We start from the raw sequence: 21,022 nt of genomic DNA, 5'->3' as shown, positions 1-21,022 counted from the left end.
TGTAGCGACGCGTTCTCCCTGGGGAGGGGAGAGCAGCCCGAATTTCACACAGAGAAATCTGATGTGATCAAAAGAAATACAAATACAAATACAAACTTTCTCCATTTGTTGTTGTTTTGTTAAATAGCCTCAGCAGTTATCTTTCATATCATCGTCGTACCTTTACACATGATTATGATGATGTGGGTATCGTATTTGTATTTGTATTCCTTTTTATCACAACAGATTTCTCTGTGTGAAATTCGGGCTGCTCTCCCCAGGGAGAGCGCATCGCTACACTACAGCGCCACCCTTTTTTTTGGTTTTTTTTTTTTGTATTTTTTCCTGCGTGCAGTTTCATTTGTTTTTCCTGTCGAAGTAGATTTTTTTTACAGAACTTTGCCAGGAACAACCCTTTTGTTGCCGTGGGTTCTTTTACGTGCGCTAAGTGCATGCTGCGCACGGGACCTCGGTTTATCGTTTCATCCGAATGACTAGCGTCCAGACCACCACTCAAGGTCTAGTGGAGGGGGAGAAAATATCGGCGGCTGAGCCGTGATTCGAACCAGCGCCCTCAGATTCTCTCGCTTCCTAGGCGGACGCGTTACCTCTAGGCCATCAACTCCAGATGTACACGCATCTGTGGGCTGCAGATAGTTTGGAAAGGATGTGAGGTTGGAGATGAGTGAGACAGGACAGGCGAGACGCAGGACAGACTCACCGTGGGCTGAGTGAGGCGTCGTCACTCCAGGCGAACCTGAAACAGACCACAGTGCTGGAACACGACCTTGACCCTGGTGCTGATAGTCACGGCGGTCTTGTCCACCATGTGATGGTGGTGATGGTGGTGGTGATGGTGGTGGTGATGGTGGTGATGGTGGTGATGGTGTTGATGGTGGTGGTGGTGGTGGTGGTGGTGGTGATGGTGGTGGTGGTGGTGATGGTAGTGATGATGATGGTGGTGGTGGTGGTGGTGGTGGTGGTGGTGGTGGTGTTGATGGTGATGGTGGTGGTGATGGTGGTGGTGGTGGTGGTGTTGGTGGTGATGGTGGTGGTGGTGATGATTGTGATAATTATGATTATAAACTCAAATGCTGCGTATAAATGTAAGAAGCGTGTAAGTTTTGTTGAGTACAAAACACCAGAAACACTCATACACACTGAACACACTCGTTTACTTATTTCCTAGCATTTTGGCTAGCAGAAAGATAAGTAACGAAACTCACACACGCACGCGCGCGCACGCACACACACACACACACACATACACACACACACACAATAACTTACATGAACCGCCCTGTCCGAAGATGGCCAGCACATCCCCCGATTCCATGAAACCTGTCATCATCATCATCATCATCATCATCATCATCATTCACCTCCTCCTCCTCCTCCTCCTCATCCTTCTCATCTTCCTTCTCACCCTCCTCATTAACATCATCAGCATTCTCCTCCTCTTCATCATCATCATCATCATCATCATCAACATATTTATCATCCTTCTCCTTCTCCGTCTCATCATCATCCTCATTCTCCTCCTCTTCAACATCATCATCATCATTCTTATCCTCATCATCATCATCACCATCATCAACACCACCACCATCACCATTACTATCACCACCACCACCATCATCACCACCACCACCATCACCACCACCACCACCACCATCACCACTATCACCATCACCACCATCACCACCCACCGTTCTGCAGTGGCTGTGCAGTGTGACCAGAGGCGAAGAGGAAGGAGGGCTTGGGGCCGGGGCTCTCCACAGGGCACGTGCGGCGCGTGGACACGAAGAACCAGGCGCTGCCAGAGCAGCCAGTGCCCGCCCCGCCCACATAGAACTCCCGCCCTGTGGAGGGCTCACTGTTCACAGACAGACAGGGGGGGGCGTGGCGTGACATGTCTGTCTGATAAAAGAGTGGAGGTGGGGGGGGGGAAGGGGGGGTGTGGCATGACATGTCTGTCAGACAGAAAGGGGGGCCGTGGCGTGACATGTCTGTCAGATAGAAAGGTGGGGGGGCGGGGGGGGGTGGGGCGTGGCATGACATGTCTGTCAGACAGAAGATAGGGGGCGTGGCATGACATGTCTGTCAGACAGAAAGGGGGCGTGGCATGACATGTCTGTCACAGACAGAAAGGGGGGCGTGGCATGACATGTCTGTCACAGACAGAAAGGGGAGGGGGCGTGGCATGACATGTCTGTCAAGTGGGTGGTTAACTCTCTCCATACGAACGGCGAAAGAGACGACATTAACAGCGTTTCACCCCAATTACCATCATCAAAATATTGCAAGCGGAAGGCTGTTATACTGAAGACGTGAATGTTGACAAAGAATACCACAATTCTGACGACGGAAGCTAAAGGTTGGGTCATTCAGACACCCACTGGACATCCGAGGGGTCTGTGTAGAGGAGAAGAGAGGACTGGCCGTACTGAGTGAGTTAATGAACTGACATTTCATCAAACACTTAAGTGTGGTCAGGGAATCCAGCTGCAGTTGTTTTTTGTTGTTGTTGTTGTTTGTATTGCTGTTTTGCTGCCCCATCATCTGCACCGTTTCAGTGGCGTTTCTCCCACGCCGCTCATTCCGAGCCCCACCCCCATACACAGTCACACCCAGGTTCGTCTGTTCGTCAGTCCCAGCACCGGCACTCCGCAGGGAACCATTGATTTCAGGTCGTCAGGAGGCCACACACACACCAGAGGAGACCCCTGCACTGCTGCTGAGTCACTTCGGCGGTGTTCAGAAGTGCCTGTTCTGATTTAACGTACTTAGGACACCACCTACAATGGCCCCCTTACTGACGACAATAATGGCTCAGCTCCGTTTTTTGTTGTTGTTGCTGCTGTTTTCAAATCGTCAGTGGGGAGGACATCGCAAGCACCCCCCCCCCCCCACCAACACCCCCCCCCGCCCCCCCAACACACACACTGACTGACCCGTAAAGCTGGAAGAGGGGCTGGGAGGAGGAGGAGGTGGAGGAGGGGGAGAGGTCCCCAAAAGAGGAGGAGATGAGCCGACTGGCAGAGAACCAGTCCTCCCGTCCGCTGTTGCCTCCCCTGAACGTCAGACTGGCCCTCTCCACACAGTCCTTGTAGATCGACACCTTGATCTGTGCACACACACACACACACACACACACACACACACACACACACACACACACACACACGCACACACACGGACGGACAGAATATTAATGACAACTTGTATCAAAGAAACACGAGTGCGGTCAACCACTATGTCCGGGGAATGCGATTTTTGCAGTGAAATACGTACCGTGTCACAATTACGGTGAACACTGTCAGTGACGTACCGTGTCATGGTCACGGTGAACAGTGTCAGTGACGCACCGTGTCACAGTGACGTACTGTGTCGCTGTCACGGTGAACAGTGTCAGTGACGTAACGTGTCATGGTCACGGTGAACAGTGTCAGTGACGCACCGTGTCACAGTGACGTACTGTGTCGTTGTCAAGGTGAACAGTGTCAGTGACGTACCGTGTCATGGTCACGGTGAATAGTGTCAGTGACGTACCGTGTCATGGTCACGGTGAACATTGTCAGTGACGAACTGTGTCGCTGTCACGGTGAACAGTGTCAAGTGACATACCGTGTCACAGTGACGTACAGTATCGCTGTCACGGTGAACAGTGTCAGTGACGTACCGTGTCACAGTGACGTACCGTGTCATGGTCACGGTGAACAGTGTCAGTGACATACCGTGTCACAGTGACGTACCATGTCATGGTCACGGTGAATAGTGTCAGTGACGTACCGTGTCATGGTCACGGTGAACCGTGTCAGTGACGTACCGTGTCACAGTGACGTACAGTATCGCTGTCACGGTGAACAGTGTCTGTGACGTACCGTGTCAAAGTCACAAGTGTCCAGGTTGTTGACCTTGGGGGACTTGTAGTGGGAGACCACGTGACTGTCCAAGGTCACGGCCGCTGACGAGTTGATAATGGCCGTGTTGGGGGAAGACCATAAGTGCCACACGTCTCCTGGCGCCCCAGCCACTGCCTTCATCAGCAATGTCTGGCCTGGGATGTAGATAGATAGATAGACAGACTGATTGATTGATTGATTGATAGATACATAGATTGATAGACAGACAAACCCCTCCAATACCTTCATCAACAATGTCTAGCCTGGGGTATGGATAGTTTCAGTTTCAGTAGCTCAAGGAGGCGTCACTGCGTTCGGACAAAACCATATACGCCACACCACATCTGCCAAGCAGATGCGTGACCAGCAGCGTAACCCAACGCGCTTAGTCAGGCCTTGAGAAGAAAAAAAAAGGATAGATAGATAGATAGACAGAATGATAGACCCCTCCAATACCTTCATCAGTAATGTCTAGCCTGGGGTATAGATAGATAGATAGATAGATAGATAGATAGCCTTCCAATGCCCTCATCAGCAATGTCTGGTCTGGGGTATAGATAGATAGATAGATAGATAGATAGATAGATAGATAGACCCCTCCAATGCCTTCATCAGCAATGTCTGGTCTGGGGTATAGATAGATAGAAATAGAGACACAGATAGATAGATAGATAGATAGATGGGTAAACCGACTCCCTCTCTATGTCTCTGTCTCTCTCTCACTGTCTCTATGTCTCTGTTTCTCTCTCTCACTGTCTCTATGTCTCTGTCTCTCTCTCACTGTCTCTATGTCTGTCTCTCTCTCAATTAACATGAAACTTAAATGGTTTTTTGTTTGTTTTTTAAATTTTATATTACATTCAAATTGCGTGGCTGAGCAAGTGTCTTTGTTTCTTCCGACAGACAGGGCGGGGAACAGTGTCACTTACCGGAGGGAAAGGGGCGGGGAACTGTGTCACTTACCGGAGGGAAAGGGGCGGGGAACTGTGTCACTTACCGGAGGGAAAAGGGGCGGGGAACTGTGTCACTTACCGGAGGGAAAGGGGCGGGGAACTGTGTCACTTACCTGAGGGAAAGGGGCGGGGAACTGTGTCACTTACCGGAGGGAAAGGGGCGGGGAACTGTGTCACTTACCTGAGGGAAAGGGGCGGGGAACTGTGTCACTTACCTGAGGGAAAGGGGCGGGGAACTGTGTCACTTACCGGAGGGAAAGGGGCGGGGAACTGTGTCACTTACCGGAGGAAAAGGGGCGGGGAACTGTGTCACTTACCGGAGGGAAAAGGGGCGGGGAACTGTGTCACTTACCGGAGGGAAAGGGGCGGGGAACGGTGTCACTTACCGGAGGGAAAGGGGCGGGGAACTGTGTCACTTACCGGAGGGAAAGGGGCGGGGAACTGTGTCACTTACCGCAGGGAAAGGGGCGGGGAACTGTGTCACTTACCTGAGGGAAAGGAGCGGGGAACTGTGTCACTTACCTGAGGGAAAGGGGCGGGGAACTGTGTCACTTACCGGAGGGTTTAGGGGCGGGGAACGGTGTCACTTACCGGAGGGAAAGTGGCGGGGAACTGTGTCACTTACCGGAGGGAAAGGGGCGGGGAACTGTGTCACTTACCGGAGGGAAAGGAGCGGGGAACTGTGTCACTTACCGGAGGGTTTAGGGGCGGGGAACGGTGTCACTTACCGGAGGTAAAGGGGCGGGGAACTGTGTCACTTACCGGAGGGTTTAGGGGCGGGGAACTGTGTCACTTACCGGAGGGAAAGGGGCGGGGAACTGTGTCACTTACCGGAGGGAAAGGGGCGGGGAACTGTGTCACTTACCGGAGGGAAAGGGGCGGGGAACTGTGTCACTGGAGGGAAAGGGGCGGGGAACGGTGTCACTTATCGGAGGGAAAGGGACGGGGAACTGTGTCACTTATCGGAGGGAAAGGGGCGGGGAACTGTGTCACTTATCGGAGGGAAAGGGGCGGGGAACTGTGTCACTTATCGGAGGGAAAGGGGCGGGGAACGGTGTCACTGGAGGGAAAGGGGCGGGGAACGGTGTCACTTACCGGAGTGGAAGGGGCGGGGAACGGTGTCACTTATCGGAGGGAAAGGGGCGGGGAACGGTGTCACTTACCGGAGTGGAAGGGGCGGGGAACGGTGTCACTTACCGGAGGGAAAAGGGGCGGGGAACGGTGTCACTTACCGGAGGGAAAAGGGGCAGGGAACTGTGTCACTTACCGGAGGGAAAGGGGCGGGGAACTGTGTCACTTACCGGAGGGAAAGGGGCGGGGAACTGTGTCACTTACCGGAGGGAAAGGGGCGGGGAACTGTGTCACTTACCGGAGGGAACAGTGCACAGCGGGTTGGGTGGTGTAGGTTGTCTCTGTTGGGCTGTGACACACACACACACACACACACACACACGAATTCAAGAATCAATAATATCATTTAATTATCTGACCACTCCTGGTGGCATGGAGGATATGTTGAACCAAAACTAAGTGATGTGTCACACAAGAAAGTTTGATGTAAACAAAAACAACAACAAAAACAACAACAACAACAACAAAATGGTGATGCGAACATATCTCAACAATCCATTCCGTCCTGTATCAGTTCCCAGTTTTGATCCATCTCATTTTTAAAACACATTCTCCTCCCTCCTTTCAATAAATTGCAAAGATAAAAACCTATATACTCTCTCTCTCACTTTCTTTCTTTCTCTTTCTCTGTCTCTCTCTCTTTCTCCCTCTCTCTCTCTGTCTGTCTCTTTCTATTTCTCTCTCTCTCTTTCTCTCTCTCTATTTCTCTCTCTCTCTCTCTCCCTATATACTCTTTTTTCTCTCTCTCTCTCTCTCTTTCTCTCTCTTTCTATTTCTCTCTCTCTCTCTCTCCCTATATACTCTCTCTCTCTCTCTCTCTCTCTCTGTGTCATTTCTCTTTGCTCTGAGGGCTGGATGTAAAATAGCACATGTGTACTTTTTCCACTTCCCCCACGAAAAAAGTTCTCTCTCTCTCTCTCTCTCTCTCTCTCTCTCTCTGTCATTCCTCTTTGCTCTGAGGGCTGGATGTAAAATAGCATATGCGTACTTATTCCACTTCCCCCACGAAAAAAGTTCTCTCTCTCTCTCTCTCTCTCTCTCCCTGTGAAAAATAACAGCGCAAGAACAAAGAAACAAAAAACAACAACAAAAAAACAACAACAAAAAAAACTCACAAAAAACAAAAGAAGTCTGTTCCAAATTGTGTGAGACAAATGTCAAATTTAACAGAAGCATGCCGTTGGTGTGGCAGTGTGTGTTGAAAACAGAAGGTCAGCTGAAGGCTGTGGTGTGGGAAAGAGTTTGCCTTTCCTTGCTCCCTGATGACCGTGACTGCACTGTAAAAGTGTGTGCGTGCGTGTGTGTGTGTGCCCGTGTGTGTGTGTGTGTGTGTGTGTGTGTTTGTGTGTGCGTGTGTGCGTGCCCGTGTGTGTGTATGTGCGCCCTTGTGTGTGTGTGCGTGTGCGTGTGCCCGTGTGTGTGTGTGTGTGCCTCCGTGTGTGTGTGTGCGTGTGTGTGCCTCCGTGTGTGTGTGTGCGTGTGTGTTTAGTTTACTCTACTTTACTTTAACGTCTTTTCACTGTTTAGTGATATTAGAGGAAGGAATAAAAAAAAGAAAAATAAGGGGGCGTGGGGGTAGTGGGGGGGGGGTTCGTGTATGGGAGAATAGGCGTGTGTGTGTGTGTGTGTGCGCGCGCGCGCGCGCGTGTGTGTGTGTGTGTGTGTGTGTAGGAAAGGGGTGTTGTGAGCGACGGGACTTACATAAACTTTCCGATGTATAATTGATGTATAATTCACATGAGAATTGTCCCTCTTTGCACTGGAGAGACAAATGTATTTTTTAAAGGAAATCGGACAGTTAGTTGAATGATGGAGTGACTTTGCCATTCTGATGAACACGGCATTCATCACATGTTTTAGAATTACACAGCAATTCAGAAATTCTGGCATGACTTTGTCGCAGTGGGGAATGAAAGACGTATGACAAAAAACGATTTACTATCCTTGGAGTTGATCAACACATATACTTTTAATTTATACTATTGTTGGGAAAACAGTACTTGTGTCAATATCAAATGAACAAAAAATATCCTCTTTTGAGAGTATTTTTAAGTGAACTTAAGCACAGGTACAAAACTGGAGAATACATAGCATGAATAACCTTATGCAGCTTGGCTGACTGAAATGGAGAGGCACGTAAATTTCAGTAATCTGTATATTTGTATATAGCTATTTCCATTTGGTGCCATTTAATTTATTTTTTCATTTTCTATTCATTTTATTTCTTTGTTGTTTTCTTCTTATGTTGGACATGTGCTGCTGCCAAAAAGAAAATCTCTATACCCCTTCTTCTTCTTCTGCGTTCGTGGGCTGCAACTCCCACGTTCACTCGCATGTACACGAGTGGGCTTTTACGTGCATGACCGTTTTTACCCCGCCATGTAGGCAGCCATACTCCGCTTTCGGGGGTGTGCATGCTGGGTATGTTCTTGTTTCCATAACCCACCGAACGCTGACATGGATTACAGGATCTTTAACGTGCGCATTTGATCTTCTACATGCATTTACACACGAAGGGGGTTCAGGCACTAGCAGGTCTGCACATATGTTGACCTGGGAGATCGTAAAAATCTCCACCCTTTACCCACCAGGCGCCGTCACCGTTTATTTTAAGATTTTCGAACCCGGGACCCTCTGATTGACAGTCCAATGCTTCAACCACTCGGCTACTGCGCCCGTCAAAATCTCTGTACCAAAGTATAGATAATAAAGTTTGTGTATTGTGTATTGTGTATATTCTGACTTTCAGAACACAGAGATACCATACTGGCCAATGTTCTTTGAGTCGTGTTGTTTTCTCCACTCGGCCACCTGACTAATACAATCATTGTGGCTTTCATGTATTATTTTTTTAAATCTTTTTTTTTTAATTGAAGAAGATCATGATGGTTTCTTTTACTTCACAACCCATACAAAAGTGCGTATGGTGAAAATGTTGTGAAAATTATGTTTCATTTTTACCATGTAATATAACATTTCTTGACGGCCCCGCTAATTATTGTATTTCCCACTGAAAACAGTGTGTTGTAACCGCAGTCTGCATGCCACTGAAACCACAACAGTGCCATTGAACTGATTCCAATCGTTTATGTATGCTTCAAGTGTTTTTCTTTCCCCATCACACTTATACATTCGCACCCCACCCCCATTTCCTCTTTCATATGTTAACTCTCTCCATACGAACGGCGAAAGAGACGACGTTAACAGCGTTTCACCCCAATTACCACCATCAAAATATTGCAAGCGGAAGGCTCTTATACTGAAGAGGTGAATGTTGACAAAGAATACCACAATTCTGACGACGGAAGCTAAAGGCTGGGTCATTGAGACACCCACTGGACAACCGAGGAATATGTGTAGAGGAGAAGAGAGGACTGGCCGTACTGAGTGCGTTAATGTCTTTATTATGTGTATGTTCTGAAAAAAAAAGAAAAAGAAACAACAAAATAAGGCAAAGCAGTGTGACTGCTTACCATATTGTATCTTTTATTTGATTAAAAAGCTTAAACAAAAAAAAGAAAAAAGAAAGGAAGACCGTTGTGGAAGGACGGTGGGGGTGGGGGTGTGTGTGTGGTGTGTGTGTGTGTGTGTGGGGGGGGGGGGGGCGGGGGAGGGGCGGGGGGGGTGCTGAGGGAGACTCACGACTGTGGTCACACAGGCCACACGTCTTGGCACAGTTGTCACGTGCCCACGCCTCGTAGTGACCCACGCAGGCGTACCGACCGTAGCGCTGACAGTTGTCTAACTTGTCCACGCAAGCTGCAACCACAGTTATTGCCCCTGTACGGAACTGCTCAACACTATGCCACGCCACGTCACAATACCATACCACAACACGTCACACTACGCTACACTATGCTACAATACGTCACAACACTATGCCACACAACGTCACAATACCATACCACAACACGTCACACTATGCTACACTATGCTACAATACGTCACAACACTATGCCACACAACGTCACAATACCATACCACAACACGTCACACTACACTACACTATGCTACAATACGTCACAACACTATGCCATACAACGTCACAATACCATACCACAACACGTCACACTATGCTACACTATGCTACAATATGTCACAACACTATGCCACACAACGTCACAATACCATGCCACAACATGTCACACTATGCTACACTATGCTACAATACGTCACAACACTATGCCACACAACGTCACAATACCATACCACAACACGTCACACTATGCTACACTATGCTACAATACGTCACAACACTATGCCACACAACGTCACAATACCATGCCACAACATGTCACACTATGCTACACTATGCTACAATACGTCACAACACTATGCCACACAACGTCACAATACCATGCCACAACACGTCACACTATGCTACACTATGTTACAATACGTCACAACACTATGCCACACAACGTCACAATACCATACCACAACACGTCACACTATGCTACACTATGCTACAATATGTCACAACACTATGCCACGCAACGTCACAATACCATACCACAACACGTCACACTACGCTACACTATGCTACAATACGTCACAACACTATGTCACAACAACGTCAATACCAATACCATACCACAACACGTCACACTATGCTACACTATGCTACAATACGTCACAACACTATGCCAAAGAACGTCACAATACCATACCACAACACGTCACACTACGCTACACTATGCTACAATACGTCACAACACTATGCCACACAACGTCACAATACCATACCACAACACGTCACACTACGCTACACTATGCTACAATACGTCACAACACTATGCCACACAACGTCACAATACCTTACCACAACACGTCACACTACGCTACACTATGCTACAATACGTCACAATACCATACCACAACACGTCACACTATGCTACACTATGTTACAATACGTCACAACACTATGCCACACAATACTTTACCACAACACGTCACACTATGCTACACTATGCTACAATACGTCACAACACTATGCCACACAACGTCACAATACCATACCACAACACGTCACACTACGCTACACTATGCTACAATACGTCACAACACTATGCCACACAACGTCACAATACCATACCACAACACGTCACACTACGCTACACTGTGTCACATTACGTCACACAAGGATCCACTATGCCACAATATGTTACACTACGCTACACAATGCCACTACATCGCTATAAAAAGCCACGAAGCGTCATACCATTTTGCCACAACAATACGTCACAACAGCTACACTACGCTTACAATACGTCACAACACTATGCCAAAAGAACGTCACAACACTATCACCACAACACATCACACGACGCTACACTATGCCACAACAGGTCACAACACCAAGCCACACAGAACATTCAAAGTACTACACCGTAACACGTCCACGCTTGGCTACACGAAGCTACAGATGGCTATAAGACTACACACAATCACAACGGCAACAGAGAGGAGTGATGGCCAAGAGGTAACGCGTCCGCAAGGAAGCGAGAGAATCTGTGCGTGCTGGTTCGAATCACGGCACAGCCCCCGAAATTTTCTCCCCCTCCACCAGACCTTGAGTGGTGGTCTGGACGCTAGTCATTCGGGTGAGACGATAAACCGAGGTCCCGTGTGCAGCGTGCACTTAGCGCGTGTAAAAGAACCCACGGCAACAAAAGGGTTGTTCCTGGCAAAATTCTGTAGAAAAATCCACTTCAATTGGAAAAACAAATAAAACTGCACACAGGGAAAAAACAAACAAACAAAAGGGTGGCGCTGTAGTATGGCGACGCGCTCTCCCTGGGAAGAGCAGCTCGAATTTCACACAGAGAAATCTGTTGTGATAAAAAGAAATACAAATACAAATGTAAATGCAAACAAGAGGGAGGCCAGAAGGAGCGACGAAGTGAGTGAGCGAGCGAGGGGAGATAAACACTGACAGCACAGGTTGCAGGTCTTGCGGCAGTTGTCGGTGGCCCAGGGCAGGTACTGTCCCTTGCAGGCCTCTGGGCCGAACGCCGCACAGTTGTCCAACGCGTCCTCACAGGGAGGGGGGGACGTGGGGTGGGCGTCCCCTGCAACACACACACACACACGCGCGCGCACGCACACACATACACGCACACACACGCACGCACACACACGCACACACACACACACTGATAAAGCATTTGATGCTTATTCAATTTACCATCTTCAATATAAAATTTTTGACTTCGACTTTAACTTTCACACACACAGAGCAGTTGATGCTTATTCAATTTCCCATTGATATTTGAACTTCGACTTTGACTTTGACAGAGAGAGAGAGAGAGAGAGAGAGAGAGAGAGAGAGACAGAGACGACAGAGAGAGACAGAGAGAGCAAAGTCGACCTATAATTTCCAGGAATAATGTACTGGACAAGAGCAGAGGGGGGGGGGGGGGGGGGACACAGAGAAAGAGGACAAGGAGAAAGAGAAGTAGGTGGAAGACAAGGAGAAGGGTAGGAGAAAGAAGAAGGAGAAAGTATAGAAGGGGGTGGAAGACGGTTAAAAGGACAGGGAGAAAGAGGAGAAGGAGAATGGAGACACTAAGGCGAATGAGAAAGAGAAGGAGAAGGGGAATGTTACTAAGTGGGTGAGGAGACAGACAAGATAATGGAAGAAATATTTTTTTGCGAGTTCAGTCTTCAGTCTCTCACTCTCTCAGTAAACAAACAAAAAAACAGACACAAGGAATTTTTCCCTGAGCCAATTATAATTATTAAAACCAAAAAAAAAAAAAATCTTTCATTCACGCTCTCTTCATCCTGAAAAAAAAATAATCTCAAGAAACACAGGAACAAATGTCTTTGACTATCACAAGTCAAATTTCTTTGCAAAAACCTGATGATCCAGTCCCAGGATCGCCTCAGTCCTAGGCCGGACAGCAGCCTACTCACAGAAGTGTCCACCCCACTCACTCGTGGGAAAACTCGGGCACCTCCTCAGTGAACATTTCAGTTCAAGGTCCCTCCACTCCGTGGCCAGTCACATGGAGCCCTGACAACACTTTTTTCAGTTCTTAGCTCTCGGCAAACTCCATTTGAATCGTTCCTTCTAGCTAATTCTCAATGTTCCCTTATTTTATTTTATTATATTTGTTATCCTTTCACACCACTCATGCATTCATACAATTTTCCAATTAACAATACAATATTCATTCATGAGTCACGTCTTATAAATTACACAAATACACAAAAAAAGTATTGATTTATCAAAAAGTAAACATTTCAAAACTAACAGCAAAAACTACTATATTCACAAACTATTCAATCATTAGTTACATTTCGAATAAACAATAAAATAAATTTTCCCACCTGATGTTCGGAACATTCAAGGCACACAGACCACATCACATCACCCGAGCTCTGATGCATTCAGACTGACACTACAGCACATACATGTACGCACACACAAACATGAACATGCACAGCTCACGATTCACCCACACTTACCACGTGCAAAACATTTTCACATTCATACAGGTATTCGAAATGTACAAACACAAATTTCGTTCTTCCTCTGGCCACAGGCATTCGAAACTCACTCTGTCACAGGGAAGGAAAGGAAGATACTGAGAACGACGGCAAGGAGGAAGAGGAGGAGAAGGAGAAAGAGGAGGAGAAGGGTAAGGAAAGGAAGATACTGAGAACGACGGCAAGGAGAAAGAGGAGGAGAAGGGTAAGGTTTCAGTTTCAGTTTCACTTTCTCAAGGAGGCGTCACTGCGTTCGGACAAATCCATACACGCTACACCACATCTGTTGAGCAGATGCCTGACCAGCAGCATAACCCAACGCGCTTAGTCAGGCCTTGAGTGCATGCTTACATATTTGTGTACCTATGAAGGTGGATTTCATTTTACGTAATTTCGCCAGAGGACAACACTCTCGTTGCCATGGGTTCTTTTTCAGTGCGCCAAGTGCGTGCTGCACACGGGACCTCGGTTTATCGTCTCATCCGAAAGACTAGACGCTCAGTTTGATTTTCCAGTCAAACTTAGGAGAAAGGGCGAGAGCGGGATTCGAACCCACACCCTCACGGACTCTCTGTATTGGCAGCTGAGCGTCTTAACCATTCTGCCACCTTCCTCCTAGAAGGGTAAGGAAAGGAAGATACTGAGAACGACGGCAAGGAGAAAGAGGAGGAGAAGGGGAAGGAAAGGAAGATACTGAGAACGACGGCAAGGAGAAAGAGGAGGAGAAGGAGAAAGAGGAGGAGAAGGGGAAGGAAAGGAAGATACTGAGAACGAGGGCAAGGAGAAAGAGGAGGAGAAGGGGAAGGAGAAAACGGACAAGGAAGGAGGGGGGTGGGGGGGAGGGGAGTGAGTGAGAGAAAGAGGGGAAGGAGAAAAAGCAGAAGAGGAGGAGGTAGGTGGAAGACAATGGACAAAAAAAAAAAAAAAGAAGAAGAAAGAGGAGCAGGCAGGGCAAAGAGGAGAAGAGAATGAGAAAAGAGCAGTGGCAGGAGAAGAAAGACAGGCGGAAAGACAAGACAAGACAAGACAAATCAAATTCTTTATTTCGAGGATGATTGATAAGCACTGGTGTGCTTTTTTTTGTTTTGCTTTTTTTTGTTTTTTTTTTTTTTTAAAATCCAGTCCCCGCCCTGAATAGGGTCTACACTACATGGTATTTAATAGAAATGAAAGCATGGTGTTAGTAGAGATACCTAACAGAGGAAAAAATATACATGAATCAAAACAAAACAACAACCACACACACACACACACACACACACACACACACACACACACATAGCATACAGGCACTTGCATGGTGTTAGTAAAATGCATATGAAAAAAATGCACAAAATGAAAGAAACAAACACACACAACACACACCGCACTACACATCAGAATGGGGGATAGAGGGTAGGAAGGTGAGTGAGAGAGAGAGAGAGAGAGAGAGAGAGAGAGAGAGAGAGAGACAGACAGACAGACAGACAGACAGACAGAGACTGACGACAGTATCCACAGTAGACGGGGCAGTTGTCACGAGCCCAGGCCTCGTACAGTGCCCCACAAGCCGTCGCCTTGTCGTACAGGTGGCACGTGCTCAGCTTGTCACTGGCCACACACGGCGTGGTGCTGTCCAGGGGGGATGGGGGTGGTGGAGATGAAGCTGGGGGTGAGGGGGGAGAGAGATAGACACATATACACTGTGTCTGTACGCCGTGCATCACACTACACACCTGTCTGTACGCAGTGCACCACACTACACAGCTGTCTGTACACAGTGCACCACACTACACACCTGTCTGTACACAGTGCACCACACTACACACTGGTCTGTACACAGTGCACCACACTACACACCTGTCTGTACACACTGCACCACACTACACACTGGTCTGTACACAGGGCCGCACACTACACACCTGTCTGTACACACTGCATCACACTACACACCTGTCTGTACACAGTGCACCACACTACACACCTGTCTGTACATAGTGCACCACACTACACACCTGTCTGTACACAGTGCATCACATTACACACCTGTCTGTACACACTGCACAACACTACACACTGGTCTGTACATAGAGCACTACACTCCACACTGATCTGTACACACTGCACCACACAACACACTGGTCTGTACACAGTGCCGCACACTACACACCTGTCTGTACACACTGCATCACACTACACACCTGTCTGTACACAGTGCACCACACTACACACCTGTCTGTACATAGTGCACCACACTACACACCTGTCTGTACATAGTGCATCACATTACACACTGGTCTGTACACAGTGCACCACACTACACACTGGTCTGTACACACTGCACCACACTACACACTGGTCTGTACACACTGCACCACACTACACACCTGTCTGTACACAGTGTACCACACTACACACTGGTCTGTACACAGTGCCGCACACTACACACCTGTCTGTACACACTGCACCACACTACACACTGGTCTGTACACACTGCACCACACTACACACTGGTCTGTACACAGTGCCGCACACTACACACCTGTCTGTACACACTGCATCACACTACACACCTGTCTGTACACAGTGCACCACACTACACACCTGTCTGTACACACTGCACCACACTACACACTGGTCTGTACACAGTGCCGCACACTACACACCTGTCTGTACACACTGCATCACACTACACACCTGTCTGTACACAGTGCACCACACTACACACCTGTCTGTACATAGTGCACCACACTACACACCTGTCTGTACACAGTGCATCATATTACACACCTGTCTGTACACACTGCACCACACTACACACTGGTCTGTACATAGTGCACCACACTACACACTGGTCTGTACACACTGCACCACACTACACACCTGTCTGTACACACTGCATCACACTACACACCTGTCTGTACATAGTGCACCACACTACACACCTGTCTGTACATAGTGCACCACACTACACACCTGTCTGTACACAGTGCATCACATTACACACCTGTCTGTACACACTGCACCACACTACACACTGGTCTGTACACACTGCACCACACAACACACTGGTCTGTACACAGTGCACCACACAACACACTGGTCTGTACACGTTGTGGTCAGTACTGGTTCATTGGTGAAGGTGACTTTACCCCTTTCAGTTTCAGAACTATTTGTGAATTTTGCAAAATAATCACCAATCTTTTTTAAAAAAATTACAAAAATTAAAATTATGCTCAAAAGTGTGTAAATGTATATGTTGTATTAAAGGAAAAGGAATAAAGAATATAAGTATCATAACTTCAGTGTTGACAGAATGAGGTAACTTCAAATCTGGGGAAGATAAATCGGATTTTTAGAAAATGAAATACACAGGATATTTTGAAGAAGAAAAAAAAAGAGATGAAAATTCACGTGTGTTTATTTTACGGATGAAATAGTGCTAAAATATTAGCAAAATGTATCAGACACAAAAACCATGTGCAGTTATGTTGTTTCCTGCTCTATCATGTTGTTTTAAACATAAACACTCACAAACGCCAACACATACAGCCTCCCACCCAAACACCCACAAACACTATAACACAATAAGTAATCCGCGTGTGTGGGGTGTGTGGGAGGTGGATGGGTGCGGGTGTGTGCTGATTTTCTGGTTGCGGTTTTCCGCAATTTATCTTTATTCTTATCTTATCTGTCTATTATAATCAATGTGCAGTATAGTAGGCTATGTTTATAATTATATTCAAATAATGTTTCTTAATTCTTTCTCTTTTTACATTAAGAATACTAGTTATTACCTGCAGTGTGTGGATGTATGTATGAAACGGTGTATGTGATATTTTTTTACATTTGTATCTTCGTAATATTCGTAAAAGCTGTTGTTGACTTTTACAGTTATGGTCCCCATGTTGTTTACTTGTCTATGTTGTGATAATGCACCTGACCAAATTTCTCCAGTTGGAGATAATAAAGTTATTCTTATCTTATCTTATCTTACAATATGAAAACGGTATTGACAATATTTCGGCTTGAAGCTTTCACCTGGGGGGTTTCATAGTACCAAAATGAAGGTTTCGAGCAAAAATATCGGATTTTTTCTATTCCTATTTCTGACACGCCCCCGCCCCCTTCCTATTGATGTACCTACAGCAGCACGAAGTGATCATCAGGAAAACCAGAATCACCTAAGTTGATCAACAACAACATTTACTTTCGTTTTCATTCACGTTTTTCTAGTTGTTATTTGTCGGCGATGCGCGAAAATTAAACAAAATTCTACCCACCTCTTCTGTACTGTAGGTTCTGGCAGCCATGTTGACATGCTCAACAGCTTTTCGCTTTATAAAACGAAAAAAATCGCATCAAAATCGAGCCAAAACTTGTCGAGAAATTGCTTCGAACACTCATCAAGGCAGTCGCCATTTCCAAGGGGGATAAGCCAATGCAAAGAGAGGCTGGACACCTGGTTATGTAGATACCCCCAAACCGCGGCTACAGCCACTGTACGTTCTGATTCTTCTTCTGCTTCTGCTTCTTCTTCTTCTTATCATCATTATTATCATCTTTACTGTTGTTGTTGGCGGTGTTGGTATTGGTGGTTGTGGTGGTGGTGTGTTGCTGTTGTTATTGTTGGTGGTGCTGCTGCTATTTTCTTGTAGTTGACGATGATATTGTTTTCGTTCTGTTGTTGTTATTGTTCTTGTTCGTGTTGATATTATTGTTATGACTGTTGTTGTTATTGCAGTTGTAATTTTTGTTGTTGCTGCTGCTGCTGCTGTTGCTGATACTGTTTTTGTTGCTGACGTTGTTTAGTTGTTGTTGTGGTTGCAATTTTTGCTGGTGTTGTTTTGTTGTTGTTGTTGTTGGTGGTGGTGGTGGTGTTGTCGATATTGTTGCTGTTGTCATTGTTGTTGCTGTTGATGTTACTCTTGTTGTCATTGTTTTCATTGTTCATTGTTGTCATTGTTTTCATTGTTGTTGTTGTTGTCATTGTTCATTGTTGTTGTTGTTCTTGTCGTTATTATTACTGCTGCTGCCTGAATGGAATGGGATACAAGTAAAGCCATTCACCTGATGAGTAAAGTATCACACACACATACTCACACACACACCACACACACACACACCACACACACACACACAAACACACACACACACACACCACACACACACACACACCACACCACACACACACACACACACACACACACACACACACACACACACACACACACACACCACACCACACACACACACACACACACACACACACACACACACACACACACACACACACACACACACACACACCACACCACACACACACACACACACACACCAGACCACAGTATCTGACTCACTCTGTCCATGGACATCACATGGACGGTACAGCACCACAGCCACAGCAGTCCAGAAGCAAAGCCTCACCGCCATGTCTGACCACGACTGAGGAGAAGACACAACACAAACACAAGCAATCAAAAGCCCTTCGCTTCCAGACCCTGTTAACTCAATCAGTACGGCCAGTCCTCTCTTCTCTTCTACACAGACCCCTCGGATGTCCAGTGGGTGTCTGAATGACCCAACCTTTAGCTTCCGTCGTCAGAATTGTGGTATTCTTTGTCAACATTCACCTCTTCAGTATGAGAGCCTTCCGCTTGCAATATTTTGATGATGGTAATTGGCGTGAAACGCTGTTAACGTCGTCTCTTTCGCCGTTCGTATGGAGAGAGTTAAGAGTGGAACCCACTGACTGGTCAGCTGACTCGGACCTCGCTGCCCCACTGCCTCTGGGGACATCCGTCACGTGACACGCCTCAGCCAGTCAGTGCACACGGTCAGCCAGATGAGAGGACTGCAGATATGGCTTGTCCATTCCCCAGACTGGGAAAGCTGCCAGTTCTCATGACCTGTCGTCTGCAGTTCAGAGTCCTTCCGTCGCATGTGGGTGGGTCTTATCTAAACAGCACCAGAAAACCGACTGGTCCACGCTGTGCATTCATGGGTCTTTTTCGTGTAATTGGGTCACGATGTGTCTTCATGTGTCCGTGTTCTGTAATTGGGTCACTGCGTCTTCATATGTCAGCGTTGTGTGATTGGGTCACCATGTGTCATGTGTCCGTGTTGTGTTATTGGGTCACCATGTGTCATGTGTCAATATTGTTTGATTGGGTCACCGTGTGTCATGTGTCCGTGTTGTGTGATTGGGTCACCATGTGTCTTCATGTGCCCGTGTTGTGTGATTGGGTCACGGTGTGTCTTCATGTGTCCGTGTTGTGTGATTGGGTCACCATGTGTCTTCACATGTCCATGTTGTGTGATTGGGTCACCATGTGTCTTCACATGTCCATGTTGTGTGATTGGGTCACGGTGTGTCTTCATGTGTCCGTGTTGTGTGATTGGGTCACCATGTGTCTTCATGTGTCCGTGTTGTGTGATTGGGTCACGGTGTGTCTTCATGTGTCCGTGTTGTGTGATTGGGTCACCATGTGTCTTCACATGTCCATGTTGTGTGATTGGGTCACGGTATGTCTTCATGTGTCCGTGATGTGTGATTGGGTCACCATGTGTCTTCATGTGTCCGTGATGTGTGATTTGGTCACCATGTGTCTTCACATGTCCGTGTTGTCTGATTGGGTCACGGTATGTCTTCATGTGTCCGTGTTGTGTGATTGGGTCACCATGTGTTTTCACATGTCCATGTTGTGTGATTGGGTCACGGTGTGTCTTCATGTGTCCGTGTTGTGTGATTGGGTCACGATGTGTCTTCATGTGTCCGTTATGTGTGATTGGGTCACCATGTGTTTTCACATGTCCATGTTGTGTGATTGGGTCACGGTGTGTTTTCATGTGTCCGTGTTGTGTGATTGGGTCACGGTGTGTCTCCACGCGTCCGTGTTGTGTGGTTGGGTCATGGTATGTCTTCATGTGTCCGTGTTGTGTGATTGGGTCACGGTATGTCTTCATGTGTCCGTGTTGTGTGATTGGATCACGGTATGTCTTCATGTGTCCGTGTTGTGTGAAATGGTCACCATGTGTCTTCACATGTCCATGTTGTGTGATTGGGTCACGGTGTGTCTTCATGTGTCCGTGTTGTGTGATTGGGTCACGGTATGTCTTCATGTGTCCGTGTTGTGTGAAATGGTCACCATGTGTCTTCACATGTCCGTGTTGTGTGATTAGGTCACGGTGTGTCTTCACATGTCCGTGTTGTGTGATTGGGTCACCATGTGTCTTCACATGTCCGTGTTGTGTGATTGGGTCACCATGTGTCTTCACATGTCCGTGTTGTGTGATTGGGTCACGGTGTGTCTCCGTGTGTCTTCAGTGATTTGTTCACGATGTGTTTTTTTCACCGCTCACTACAGCCGGACCTCACAACCCCCACTAGGTCTGTGGGAACCATGTAAAGCCCCGCCCACACACCCACACAGCAGTGGGGAAAGGAAGGAGGGTGGTGTGGTGCTGACGGTCAGCATTGTGATCACTGCCCTCACTGATAACGATGTACCCAAGAACCCTGTCATCAACTTACATAACAGCAATGTTGTACAGCCTTCCTCTGCCTCAACCGAAATTCAT

At 47.2% G+C, this 21,022-nt stretch overlaps 1 protein-coding gene across 1 annotated transcript in view; it reads right to left on the bottom strand.

The window, feature by feature from the left end:
* Positions 1-19,327, bottom strand: part of LOC143300575 (uncharacterized) — a 25,104-nt gene extending 5,777 nt beyond the window's left edge. The window contains exons 1-10 of the mRNA XM_076614346.1: positions 18,802-19,327; positions 14,949-15,107; positions 11,905-12,039; positions 9,611-9,727; positions 6,207-6,257; positions 3,864-4,039; positions 2,934-3,106; positions 1,689-1,855; positions 1,270-1,320; positions 701-736 (exon numbers count right to left, since the gene is read on the bottom strand). Of these exons, the coding sequence (XP_076470461.1) occupies positions 701-736; positions 1,270-1,320; positions 1,689-1,855; positions 2,934-3,106; positions 3,864-4,039; positions 6,207-6,257; positions 9,611-9,727; positions 11,905-12,039; positions 14,949-15,107; positions 18,802-18,874 (1,138 nt within the window). The 5' untranslated portion in view covers positions 18,875-19,327. The remainder of the gene's footprint in view (positions 1-700; positions 737-1,269; positions 1,321-1,688; positions 1,856-2,933; positions 3,107-3,863; positions 4,040-6,206; positions 6,258-9,610; positions 9,728-11,904; positions 12,040-14,948; positions 15,108-18,801) is intronic.
* Between the last annotated feature and the right edge of the window lie 1,695 nt (positions 19,328-21,022).

This window comes from Babylonia areolata, chromosome 26 (assembly GCF_041734735.1).
Source record: "Babylonia areolata isolate BAREFJ2019XMU chromosome 26, ASM4173473v1, whole genome shotgun sequence".
Taxonomy (NCBI): domain Eukaryota; kingdom Metazoa; phylum Mollusca; class Gastropoda; order Neogastropoda; family Buccinidae; genus Babylonia; species Babylonia areolata.
The sequence above is the reverse complement of the archived record's forward strand: the minus strand, read 5'-3'. Positions and strand labels throughout refer to the sequence as shown.